Genomic DNA, 13,615 nt, shown 5'->3' on the forward strand with positions numbered 1-13,615 from the left:
CCGTGTCCTTCCTTCTTCGCCGACTCCGTCTACGCCTTTGGGAACCCCTGGACCTGCTGGGGTTGGACCCCGGCACAGAATGTCATATAGATGAAGTCATACAGTATATAGTCTTTAAAAACTGACTTCTTTTACTTAGCAATGTACATTTAAGTTTCCTTATGTCTTTGGTGACTTGATAGCTCATTTCTTTCCGTTGCTGAATAATATCTCATTGTATGGATGTACTCTAGTTTGCTACTCATTTGAGTAAATACCAAGCAGTGAGATGGTTGGACCCTATGGCAAAACTGTCTTTAGCTTTTGTAAGACGCTGCCAAACTGTCTGTACCATTTTGCATTCCCACCAGCAATGATTGAGAGTTCCTGTTGCTCCATATCCTCACCAGCGTTTGTGAATAATTTCAGTGAATTATACTACTTTCCACAACATCACTGGGTTTTTTTGAGGTTTGGTCGATCTCCTGACGAGCTGACGGTTTTTATGAACCTAACCAGCGAAAGCATCACCAAAGCTCATGTTGACGTGATAGTCATCCCACTGTTATTTTTCTGTCTTCTGCACCCAGCCTGCTTTCCTAGCACTGAAAGTATGTGCATGCATGTGTGCGCACACACAGCTACATGCAGACATATGGACACATCTGGACAAATCCACATCCTTATGTTTGGGATGAAGAAGTTTAACCCTATCAATTTGCTCATATCTGCAGATTGGTAGATTGCGCCATGTTGGCCCTCTGTCCTCAAGCGAAGGGTCTTTTAAAGCTCTCTTTAAGGGATTCTTGGCACATGGAAAAGAAGGGGCTAAATGCCTCAAGAACAAAACATACTCTATGACCAGGTAAGGTTGAGGGGCTCACTTTTCTAACAGTTTTTGATAATTGGAAGAGTCTCCTGTTACATAAATAACCTGTAGGTTGAGAATGGAATTCTGAGTATATACTTCACTCATCTTCAGGGGATTTCTCCCCCCCCCCCCGCCCCCCCGCTCCCGCCCAAAAGAGGAGTCCAATACCAGGGGTCCGTCTTCCTTCATTTCAAGGTTTTCAAAATAGAAAAGGAAGCTGGGATGTGGCTTGATCTGAGACAGGATTGAGGGATAAAGCCAATTATTTAGGAGATAAAAATATGATTTTACTTTTTTTTTTTTTTTTTTAAAGTTTTCACAAGCCAATACAAAGTATCCCTGGAAAACAAAACAAAAATTTCACACTGAGGCAGGATAGTGAGAAGCTAGGAAAATTCTTTGGCAAATGGAATGGGGAAACTGAGACAGATGGCTGAACAGACTGGTCAAGTAATTTACAGTCAGATAATAAATCGCAAGGTCTTATCTTCCCTAGCCAAGGACACTTAGGAGCAAATGGTTTACACATTCCAGGCTGTGCTGGGACACACCTGCCTCGGTCCCTCTTCGGTGACATTGTTGTTGTTTTTTATACTCATTGGAGGATATGTTTATTGATTGTTTTCTCTTTTCAGAGAGAGAGGAAGGAAGAGAGAGGGAGGAGAGACATCGATGTGAGAGAGAAACATTGGTCTGTTGCTTCCTGTACACTCCCCAAGCGGGGATCGAACTGGCAACCTAGGTATATGCCCTGACTGGGAACCAAACCTACAGTCTTTTAGGTAGATGGACGACCCTCCAACCAACCGAGCTACCCGCTGGGGCACTCAGTGACGTTCTTAAGATGAAACTGACCAGAGAATGATCCTGACCCCTCCCTACGCTCATCTTGATGACTCAGCATATTGAAGGGCACACCTGGAAAGCTGTGACTATTCCACTGAGACCCTCCCCTGAGAACTCCCCTAAAATTCCTGCCTTTAGAAAACAGATTAAAACCCCTCACGATACAGGAGGCCAGTGCATGCTCTCCTTGAGCACCCCCGCTTCCCCCCCTTTTCTCAGGCCTGTACTTTTGCTTTCTTAAAAATACATATTTGTATTGATTTCAGAGAGGAACGGAGAGGGAGAGAGATTGAAACATCAATGATGGGAGAAAATCACTGACCGGCTGCCTCCCGCATGCCCCCCTGAGCCCACAACCTGGGCATGTGCCCCTCCTATGACCTCCTAGTTCATAGGCCAACGCTCAATCACTGAGCCATGCAGCAAGGCCTCCACTGTCTTGCCTTTGCTTAGAGAGCTGTCCATGAACACAGAACACTAGACAGAATGGCAATGCATTCCTCCTGTACTAGCTGGAGTGGGGCTGGTTCACCAGGTTCTTCTGGTCTCAAGGGCCTCCTTCATCCTCTTCCTTCACTTGAGTCTGAGACCTGCCCTGGCTGTATGACACCCAACAGGGGAGTGGTCAAGGGACACCGCTTGCTGGATGCTACAGTTAACATCTGACTGGCTGCAAGTCTTAGAGTGGGAGAATCCCCTTTCATCCTCTGAAGAGCCGTTCGGTTGGCTCACAATAGTTCCCTCGTTCTCCCTCCCCTGTCCTGAAATGCCAACTATTATAGTAACCTTTGGGGGTTAGATTAGCTCAACAAATAAACACTTACTGGACACTGGAGGTCAGAGATGGGTAAAATGTACTTTCAGCTAAATTTCATCGGAGTAGTTTGCTAGCCTGATGTGATTATTCAGCACCTATACAAGTGCCAGGCCTTTGTATACTTTGAGGCCTGAGGGAAGCTCAAACTAGTAAGACAACTCCCATGCCCTAGAAGAAAAATTCATGTTCTGGTGGAGAGGGAAAAAATCCACATCATCTATAATAATAAAAGTGTAATATGCTAATTAGACTGGACAGCCGAATGACCTTCCAGGAGAAGTGGCAGTTACGGGCGATTAGGCAGGCAGGCAAGCAGTTAGAGGCGATCAGGCAGGCAGGCAGAGTGGTTAGGGGCGATTAGGCAGGCAGGCAAGCAGTTAGAGGCGATCAGGCAGGCGGGCAGAGTGGTTAGGGGCAATGAGACAGGCAGGCAGAGGGGTTAGGGGTGATCAGGCAGGCGAGTGGTTATGAACCAGTGGTACTGGATTGCGAGAGGGTGCAGGCCAGGCAGAGGGACCCACCCCTCTCCCCCATGCACCAATTTCGTGCACTGGGCCTCTAGTAAAATTATAACACAGCATGTTAAATTCTGTACTAGAGTGCTTCATAAGATACAGTGGATACAGAGGGGAGAGAGAGGGACTCAGCCGTCTCCTCACCCCTTCCCACCTCTGTCATCTCTTTGTTTTAGGTCAGAGGTGCCTCCATTAGGGTCAGGCCAACTGAGCTTCTCCCCTGAACTGGATCACAGTTTCCAAGTTCATTTGATAAGTGTTTATGAAATGCCCGCTGCGTTCCTTGCATAGGGAGAGGAATTACAGATGAGAAAGTTTCTAAGTCGGCAGGAGCACCAGCGAGAACTTAACCCCGAAAAAGGTGTGAGTGGGTCTCCCTCCCAGACAAGGAGAAATGAAGAGAGAAAGAGTGGTGATCAGGGGGTGAGGGAAGCTGGTATATTTGGTGACTCTGTAAACTAGGAGGCGGGGCAGCCCGGTGCAAGTAGCAGTAGAATTGGAAGTTCTCATTTGAAAGCTCAAGAGAACAGCCAGGAAAAAAGGGGTAGTTAAGGGATGTTTCAAAATGGCAGGTCTGAGCTCACCTGACAACACAGCAAGCAAGCATTAGGAAAGATGCCCCAGGCTGGCAGTGGGGTTGAAGAACTATCATGTGTGTTTTTTAATTGAAAATCCCTGCTAATAAGTTAAGTGTTGAAAGTATCAATAAAAGAAATCATGTAGAATTAATATGGACTATGTACAATATTTGACACTTTTTAAAAAGACCTCACTACACACCTAGCACTTGCTTCAAACTGCAGATTCCCTTGGCTTGAGATTAAAAAAAACACAGCACTGTCAAACGTAATCCAATTTGATTTGGTTTTACATATGGATTCTATACACACATGTATACTTACAGAGAATACTATAAGAACACATGAGAGTGTGTAGATCTGCCTTATTTTCCCAGCAATTCACAAACATCCCTGCAGTCCTGGCTGGTTTGACCCTGGCCTCTTCTTCTCCTTCACTGTCCCTCCCGCGGCATTCCCTGCGAGCCTTGATTCTGGGTCCCTCCCGCTTTCCACAGTTAGCGCCCTTAATGCTGAATTAAGGAATAAACTATGTACCCATTAAGTGCTCACTTTTTCCACCTGAGCCCAAATTATCTGACTGGGTGAGGGAAAGATCAGCTCTTTCAGGGGCAGTGTTCAGAATCGCATTCTTTGCCCAGGTGTTGTCCCAGCTATTAGGACAGCACCAGGTCTCAGCCTCCAGCGGCTCCCCACTGCCTTCACCAGCACACAAGCCAAACTCCTCAGCCTGATACATATTTGCAGCCTGCCTCCCCTCTCCCGGCCTTATTTCCTCCACTCTACCTGTGAACCGCTCAGGCAGGGCTGCAGATCCCCACGGAAAGATGCTCACTGAGAGGCAGCTCAGTGATTTTCAAAGGTTCCTGGGTCCACCCTTCGCCCCGTGTGACTGCCATGAGTTGTCCAGTTGCTAGGATGGGCCTGTGTGGCCTTCATTTCCCAGCCCCGGGCTCTGGCTGTCAGCACCATATCCCACGCACGGCACCCCACGCACTGCACTGTGCTGTCCCATGAAGCTGCCTGCCCCCGAGCCCTTCCCGGTGAGCATGATGTTCCCCTCAGTCTCCCTAGGCCTTCTGGTCACAGGTGGTCAGGCCACAGATGAAGAGGTTGTCCCAAACCACAGAGCCTGCCTCCCTCCTTAAACTGTCCCACTGCTGTGTCCCACCCATCAGGCCACACTCGACTCTTCCCGGCCCAAGTCCTATCTGACTCCCTCAGGCCCTCTGAGCACAAGGCCCCTGCTGCCTGGCTGTCTGCAGAGGCCTTGTCTCCACATCCTCAGAGGCTGCTGTGTCCTTCCTGTCACCTTAGCGGGCCCTGTGGCTGGGGCCCATATATGCCTTGCCCAGAAGGCACAGAGTTATGTATGCCCACCTGGGTTAAAGGTGGTGTAGAGCAATGCAGGAGTGAACTGGGGTGATAATGTTGTATGTGTCAGGGCTTCATAAAGTGCTGGACAGACATACAGTCCTAGTATTCCTAATCTTAGAACCTTCCAACCCCCCTCCCCTGTTCCTTGATGCCCCCAAGTCTGTGTTCTGCCCCTGGAGTCTTGTCTTTTCTCAGGGACCAGCCCAAGGCTCCGCTCCTGCTCACACACAGGGTGCAAGGGCCCCTGCGAATTCCTAGAGCTCTGGCTGTTGGCTGACTCACAGGAACATTGCAACCAACCCTGCTCGGTGAGCCAGGCTCAGAAGACCTGGTTCTGCTGCTGAAGTAAGGAATAAACTATGTGCCCATTAAGTGCTCACTTTTTCCACCTGAGCCCAAACGTTTCTATCTCTCTCTCCCTCTCCCTTCCTCTCTGAAATCAATTATATATATTGATTTTCCTTTAAAAACTCCAATGATCTGATTTGAAGACTTAATAGAAAGCCACAGCCAATCAAGATAGTAATCAACGTATTGCTGTCAAGATAGACAAGTAGATCCATGGAACCAGAGCATCCAGAAATAGGTGCACTGATACAAAGTCAATTGGAGAAATGGTAATGGAACAACTGGCCTTAAGTAAGCAAACACCGAACTTTAACCCACACTTCACACCATACACAACAACACAACAAAACCTCAAAATGGATCAGAGACCTAAATGTAAATCTTAAACTACAAAACTTCTAAGGGAAAACATAGGAGAAAATCTTTGTGACCATTAGACAAAGATTTCTTAGGCACAACATCAAAAGTATGATCCACACATTTTTTAAAACTGGATTTCACCAAAATTAAATTTTTTGTTCTTCAAAAGGCACTCCTAAGAGAACAAAAAGATAAGCCACACACTGAAAAAATAATATTTGCAAAACAGATATCTACTAAGGACTTGTGTCTAAGAAATAAAAAAAAAATCCTCTCAAAACTCAATAATAAGAAAATAATGAGCAAAGATTCAAACAGACACTTCACCAAAGGAGATATTTGGATGGCAAAGAAGCACACGGAAAGATGCTCAGCCATTAGCTACTAGGAAAAAGCAAATTAAAACTCCAATGACAAACCACTACACATCTATTAGAAAGCTTAAAAAGACTGACAATACCAAGTGCTGGTGAGGATGTGGGGAGCAAGTGAAACTCCCATACACTGCTGTGACAATATAAGGAAATAGTTTAGCAATTTCTTAGAAAGTTAGACATGCACCTGCCACATGGCCTAAGCATTTTACCTGAGAGAAATGAAAACATGTGTTCACAAAAGATTTTACCTGAATGTTCATAACAGCGTTATTCAAAATAGCTCCCCACAGTGGAAACAGACCCAATGTTCATTAACAGGTAAATGGATAAAGAAATTGGGGTATATCCAAATAAGGGTATGCTACACAGTAATGTGCTATTGTTACACTAAACAGCATGAATGAATCTCAAAATAAGTATGCTGAGTGAAAGACACCTTCCCAATAAAGCACATGTTATATGATTCTCTTTATGGAATTCTAGAAAATTCAAACTAATCTATAGTGACAGAAAAATCACTGATCATCTGAAAAGCAGTGAGAGGTGAGAAAGGGGTAGGAGAAAGGTAATAAAAAAGAAGCATGAGTTCGGCCAGTGGTGCTCAGTGGTTGAGCATCAACCTATGAATCAGGAGGTCACAGTTTCAATTCCTGGTCAGGTCACATGCCTGGGTTGTGAGCTCAATCCCCAGTAGGGGGTGTGCAGGAGGCAGCCGATCTTTCTCATCTTTTATTATATAGGATAGAGGCCTGGTGCACGGGTCGGGCCGGCTGTTGAAGGGTGTCCTGGATCAGGGTGGGGGTCCTGCTAGGGTGCCTGGCCAGCCTGGGTGAGGGGCTGATGGCTGTTTGCAGGCTGGTCAAGCCTCCCAGTGGGAACCCTCACCCCATGGGGGTGTGGCCAGCCTGGGTGAGGAGCTGATGACTGTTTGCAGGCTGGCCACAGCCCCTTCAGGGTGGGGGTCCCCACTGGGGTGCCTGGCCAACTTGGGTGAGGGGCTGAGGGTCGTTTTCAGGCTGGCCATGCCACGGGCTGGAAGTAGATATCTGCTGGGATTTATTTATCTTCTATAATTGAAACTTTGTTGCCTTGGTCAGGCTCCCAGCTCCTCCTTGAGTGGAAGCCACGCTGGCTGGAAGCAGGTATCTAGGATTTATTTACCTTCTATAATTGAAACTTTGTAGCCTTGAGCGGAGCTCAGGGCCGGCAGGGCAGGCGGGAAGCTTGGCTTCCTCCATTGCCAGGGCAACTCAAGCTTCCTGCTCACTCCAGCTCTGTGCCATCATCATCTTTGTGACAGAGTGATGGTTAATTTGCATATTACTCTTTTATAAGATAGGATAATAAAAGGGTAAGATGCAAATTGACCCTAATGGCAGAACGACTGGGAACGACCAGTCACTATGATGCACACTGACCACCAGGGGGCAGATGCTCAATGCAGGAGCTGCCGCCCCCTGGTGGTCAGTGCGCTTCCACAAGGGGAGTGCCACTCAGCCATCAGCCGGCTCATGGCTGGCCAGTGCAGTGGTGGTGGCGGGAGCCTCTCCCGCCTCCATGGCCGCACTAAGGATGTCCAACTAATGGGGGGAGTGCGGGCCTAGGCCATTAGTCAGACATCCCCCGAGGGCTCCTGGGCTGCCAGAGGGATGTCTGACTGCCAAATAGGCCCTTATCCCCTGGGAGCGGGCCTAAGCAGGCAGGTGGACATCCTCCAAGGGGTCCCTGACTGCGAGAGGGAGCAGGTCAGGATGAGGGACCCCCCACCCTGAGTGCATGAATTTTCGTGCACTGGGCCTCTAGTACTTATATAAATTAAAATCGATTATGTACTCTTGTTACTATTTCCTGGCAGAGGCCTACAGTTTAAATCAAGAACTGGGTCACTTGGTTGTGGTTTTCCAGTCACACTTCTTAATCTATCTTTTCTACATGACGCACACTCACCCTCGCTTCCTCCTGACCACTTGGCAATCACAGCAGACACAGAAAGGATATCAAATGGTTTCATTATAAATCTGAATCTAAATCTCCAGAGACAAAGCTCATCTTTTCATATTTATATGATTTTCCTCACCAAGTGCAGAACAACATGGCCAGTATAAATGATAGGAAATAGATTTTTCCATATGAGATCCACATTTCTTAACCCCAGCAACATAACCTAAAGGAAATATTAAAACTCAATTGATGAAACTTGTGGATTGTTCTACAAAATATCCCTGCTGTAATGAGGGTATATTGAAAAAATAAAAAGTGACAGGGTGAAGCCCACTCAAAGATGACTTTTAATTCTGAAAAGGACTACAGCAAGTGACATTTGTGAAAATGGTGCAAAAAAAAAAAAATACTATATTGTTCCAAAAACTCCACATGAAAGCACGGAAAAAAACTGGCAAAACAAGCCGGAAACGGTATTTTCAGAACACTGGGAATTAGACAAAGGCTGGCAGCATTCCGGACATCACTGATTTAAGAGAAATGGCTGCATTTCAGCGTGAACGGTGAACTGCGTGGTATTTTAGTTGCCCTGTCCCATTCTTCCCCCAACTCTTGGTGACAGCCTTGGACACCAAGGACCTGAAATCTGTCTTGAGCTTTAGCAATCATGAGGAGGTTTAGCAGGATGATGAGGTTCAGCAATCATGATGAGGTTCAGCAATCTGGCCGTCACCGGAGGGGCAGCACAGGATGGTAGCTCCTTCAGAGTCTCATCCCAGAGAACCGTCATTATTCATTTGTCTGGGGGTTCCTTGCAATACCCTCATTGCAAATTTGTTTTATCAGGACCGATTCAAAGCTTGGCCAGTGTAGAAAGCCTTTCCCCAGGGGCATTTATAGAAAATGAGTGGAGGCAATTGTTTAAATTCCTCAAAAGTTAACACAGAGTTACCATATGGCCCTGCCTATATACCCCAGGGAATTGATGACATAGGATCACACAAAAACTTGTACACACGTTTCCATAGCAGCATTACGCACAATATCCAAAAAGTGAAAACAACTCAACTATCCGTCAACAGGTGAATGGATAAACAAATATGGTATGTCCATCCAATACACTAGTATTCACCTGTGGAAAAAAGTGAAGCACTTATTCATGCTACAACAGGGATGGACGCTGAGAAAATCAGGCTGAATGAAACTGGACAGAAAGTGCCACATTTTATATGATTCCATTTATATAAAATGTCCAGAATAAAAATGTACATAGAGACAGGAGGTAAATCAGTGGTTGTCAGGGGCTGGCGGGAGGAGATGGGAAACGGGTGTTAATGGTACATGGTTTTATGGCGGGGGTGGGAGGGTGACAATATTCTGGAATTTGTCACGCGGCGATGGTTGCACAACCTCATGAATAGACTAAACCCCAATGATTTGTACACTTTAAGAGAGTGAATCGTATATTAATTATATTTCAATTTTTTTTTTAGAAAAAGTAGTACAGCTTCTGAAAGTCGTATTGGCCATTTAAATTTCCATGAAAATTTTCTGGGGTGGCTTTGAGCTATTGGGTTGAGAAAGTTAATCTTGGCAATTACATATGTGGGGGAACACAACTACAAGGACCACACACACACACCACACACACACACACACACACACACACACACACACACAACCACAAAAAATGCATACCATCTAAAGCAAGCCCTTTACCTTCCAGGTACTCAAAAGTGTGGCCACAGTTATTTTCCTGGCAAACCATTTTCTTTAACACTATCTCCAATCTGCACACCCTCCACAAGGTTGGACACAGTATAGCTCTCCAGACTGAAGCCAGCAAGGGTAACCCTACCTTTATTATTGTTTTGTTGTTCCATCAATAATTTACTTATTTCCGAAAACCAACAATCTCTGATTTCCTTGGAAGCTGCCTGCAATTACAGATAAGAAAACACTGTGAGTATCAGATCAGCTGGAGGATGAATTGCACAGGGCTTTCATCCTCTGGGGGACCGTAGGAACAATGAGATAGAAAACACGTGTCCAGCCACGGGCACCCCTCTGGGGAAGCCCCGAGCTTTACCTGCAGGATGTATTTCTCAAGTCCATTTCGGTCGACAAGTTCAAACTTTCTGTTGCCCCCCCTTTCAAGTTGGTGAATCGAAAGTGTCGTCCACTGTTACAAAGAAAGAAGAAAAATGTCCAAACCATCGTTTTCTGATTTCAGAATGGTCACTGTCAGCTACCCTAATCCTTTCTACCCCTGATGTCTCTCTTCTGCCATCTTCCTTCCAAGTGTTTTGCTGTCTTCTCTTAACGGCTCCAAGGAGCATAAAACAGTCTGGCACAGAGCCATCTGCCTCGTCTGTTTCAGAGGATAACAGGCTATATCTTCCTATCAGTAGAGCTGTAGCCTCAACCTTTAAGCAAAGATCATCTCTTCCGTAACATAGGCTCTACTCACCAAGTCTCTCACTCCTGTGCCCGGAGGAAATAGGCCCCTTCCCTCTACTTAGCACGAAATCCCCTCTCCTCCAGCTCTGCCCTGTCTGCTGACTGATTCGCAGCCCGACTCTGGAGTGAGACGTGGGTGTGGATTCTCGCTCTGTTGTGCGGCATTTGGCAAGTGAGCCCCACTGCTCTGTGCTACAGCTTCCTGTCTGTAACATCAGATCACTGTGTTTCTCTCCATAGGCTGTGCAGACGCCCAGGGGGACAGGAGCCCTTTACCTTCATAGACTTCTTAAAGCTGTAATGAGGGGCCGGGCCCTGGTCACTGGGCTCCATCCGTATCTTGCAGAACACGATTCCCCTTTCAAACAGATAGAGCTGCCTCTGGCTGGGCTTAAAGCGAATGAAACCCGTCACCTTGGAGCGCTCCTTGTGCACCGTCCAGACGCTGAACGCGCCGTGCCTCCGCAGCCTGCCCAGTTCTCCGATGTCCTCCTTTAAGGATCACAGACACACACAAAGCGGAGCTGCTCAATGACTCGCCCGGGAAAGAACTCTGAGGGGTCTGTTTTCCAAGGAGAAATCGTGCTTATTCGAGGTCCACGATCTTCGAAGTGCCCCCCAGGCGAACCTGCCGCTAAATCAAAACTGCAACCTTGTAAGCTTCACTGAGCAGGACGACACCCCTCAGTTACATCAGGAAATAGCTCAGCTGCGCAAGGGAATACACAGACAGCACGTGGGCAATACCGGAACTAAAGATACTGGGACTCTGATGCTTTGCCTTGTAATTCAGTGTAGCTGGCAGAATTCCACGTCCTCATCTTTGTTTCTGAGCCACGGCGCTACTTAACAAGGGCAAGAGACTAACATGGGAATTGTGCTCAGAAGAGACAACATGTTTTGCTGCATCGTGGATCTCGGGTAATCCACGTGCCCCATCTGGTTCATGTCTATGAGAACCTGGGATCATGAGATTTGTTCTGAAAGGAGGAAGCTTAATACGACCGAAAGCAGGGGTGGGGAGCCTTTTCTCTGCCAAGGGCCAGTTGGATATTTATAACATCATTCGTGGGCCATACAAAATTACCAGCTTAAAGACTAGCCTGCTATCTTCGGTCAGACATTTAATTAGCTCAGCCCTAATGCCTTGGCAGGGCCAGACCGAATGATTTCTCAGGCCTTCTATGGCCCGTGGGCTGGGCTTTCCCCACCCCTGCAGACAGAAAATAACTGAGGAAATTAGGGCAAACAAATTTTTAGAAGATGAAAAGGTTATACGTAAAACCCACGCAATAAAGCCATGTACCCTTGCTGCAGACTCAGCTCTGACCTCCCAGCGGACAGCACCGAGGGAAGCACAGCGAGTTATACGAATCATTATGTCCCAAGACATACCCAAACCAGTTGTTCAGGAAACACATGGATTCCTGTTAATGAGACATGAGAGAAATTTCTCCCATGAATCCTCATACAGGGTCACTGAGTCACATGCTGAGCCCACCCTCAAACACATCCCAGAATAGATGGATGAATGGATTTTAGGTAAAGCGCTTTCTAAGGACACATCTGGCGAAGGTGGAACATCACTTCATAGGCACAGCTGTAAAAGCAATTCTAAAAGAGGCCAGAACAATGGGGGTGTGAATGAGCCCAGGTGTGCTCTCTCTAATGACCTGTCGAGGGCAGGGCCATGTTAGTAAGGTGTCTGCCAAGGCCATGGCCAAAGAAGCTGCCGTGGACAGCGATGCTTCTGTCGTTACTCACCCCTGCACTTTCCTCCTCACCACACCTGCAGCCACAGCCGTTTGCATGTTGGGAGGCAAACGATCAAAGGATGTGAGGCCAGTGAGGTGCCAGCCCCTGACCACAGGGGCCTCATGTGAAAAAGATGCCAGACAGTCAACCTGACCCTTGTCTCAGCTGAAGAGTCCTGAGGAGGAGGCAGTGAGCAGCAGGGATTGCCGCTGTGAGATGCTGTATCAGAGGGCAGGTGGTAGAATGAGTGATAAGGAAGCAGAGCATGAAGATGAGTCACTGGAAACTATGAGGAAGGAAAAAAGACGTGGACAGACCCAGTTGCTGCCCGGTGAGAGGAGAGGCAGAGCACATAGGGGAGAACCCCAACTCCCTTCCAGGCCAAGGCCCCAGAGCTGATGGGGAGCCTGCAGTTGCCCAGGTCCCACGTCTGGGAGCTCGGCGCTGCCACTGTCCTGACTCTACCTGAGGCTCTCAGTCACCTTTTCCAGTGAGCCCATCATCACGGGGAGTCACTGGGGCCGATTGCTGGGTGTGAGTCTGGCTGAAATGGACGAGCTGCATATCCTCCAGGTCGTCTTGCATAAACTTTGTCAGAACCATGCCCCTGACAGGATTAAACAGTCAGGATGCCTGTCTGTGTGGAGGCCACCGCTGCCAAGGGGAACAGGGAAGGAGATTCCTCAGAGAGGGACCAAGGATGACTGGGCCATCTTTTCAACCATGTCTATCCTTTCTTTCCAATCAGACTGTAGTCTGGTCCCAAAGCCAGAGACCACGTGCACAACCTCTCACAGATATTGGTCCCTTAGAAAGTATTTAATCATTGATTGGCATTTAGTGAGGGGTGGGGGGAGGGGATATGACGCTGAGTGCTCAGCACTATGACGAGGGAGTTAATGCAGTGAATAGCATCTCCTCCAAAACCCATGTCCACCTGGGACCTCAGAACGTGACAGTATTGAAAATAGGATCTCAGATGTAATTAGTTAACATTTGGTCATACTGGATTAGGGTCGACCCTAACCTGAAGGCTGATGTCCTTATGAGAAGAAGAAATAGAGACACGGAGACGCACACATATAGAAGACAGTCATGTGAAGACAGGGACAGGAATTGGAGTGATGTCGCTGAAAGCCAAGGAACGCCACGCATTGCCAGAAACAGGAGCAAGGAGGAAGAGCCTTCAGAGAGAACGTAGCTGTGCAATACCTTGATTCTGGATTTCTAACTCCCAGCACTGTGAGAAAATAAATGTCTGTGGTTTTAAGCCACCCAATATGTGGCGTATTGTCATGGCAGCTCCAGGAAATGAATTACCCCCAACCAGTTTTTCCCACCAGTGACGTAATGGTGTGGCCCTCACTTTGGTGTGTTGATGAACCTAATGG

General features: G+C 47.3%; 1 protein-coding gene across 1 annotated transcript in view; it reads right to left on the minus strand.

Annotated features, from left to right (window-relative positions):
- MCF2L2 (MCF.2 cell line derived transforming sequence-like 2) overlaps positions 1-13,615 on the minus strand; it is a 210,115-nt gene that overhangs the window by 19,409 nt on the left and 177,091 nt on the right. Inside the window, exons 23-25 of the mRNA XM_081086362.1 lie at positions 10,746-10,961; positions 10,099-10,191; positions 9,868-9,946 (exon numbers count right to left, since the gene is read on the minus strand). Coding sequence (XP_080942488.1) covers positions 9,868-9,946; positions 10,099-10,191; positions 10,746-10,961 — 388 coding nt within the window. The remainder of the gene's footprint in view (positions 1-9,867; positions 9,947-10,098; positions 10,192-10,745; positions 10,962-13,615) is intronic.

This window comes from Myotis nattereri (genome assembly GCF_964212035.1).
Source record: "Myotis nattereri genome assembly, chromosome: 3".
NCBI classification, from domain to species: domain Eukaryota; kingdom Metazoa; phylum Chordata; class Mammalia; order Chiroptera; family Vespertilionidae; genus Myotis; species Myotis nattereri.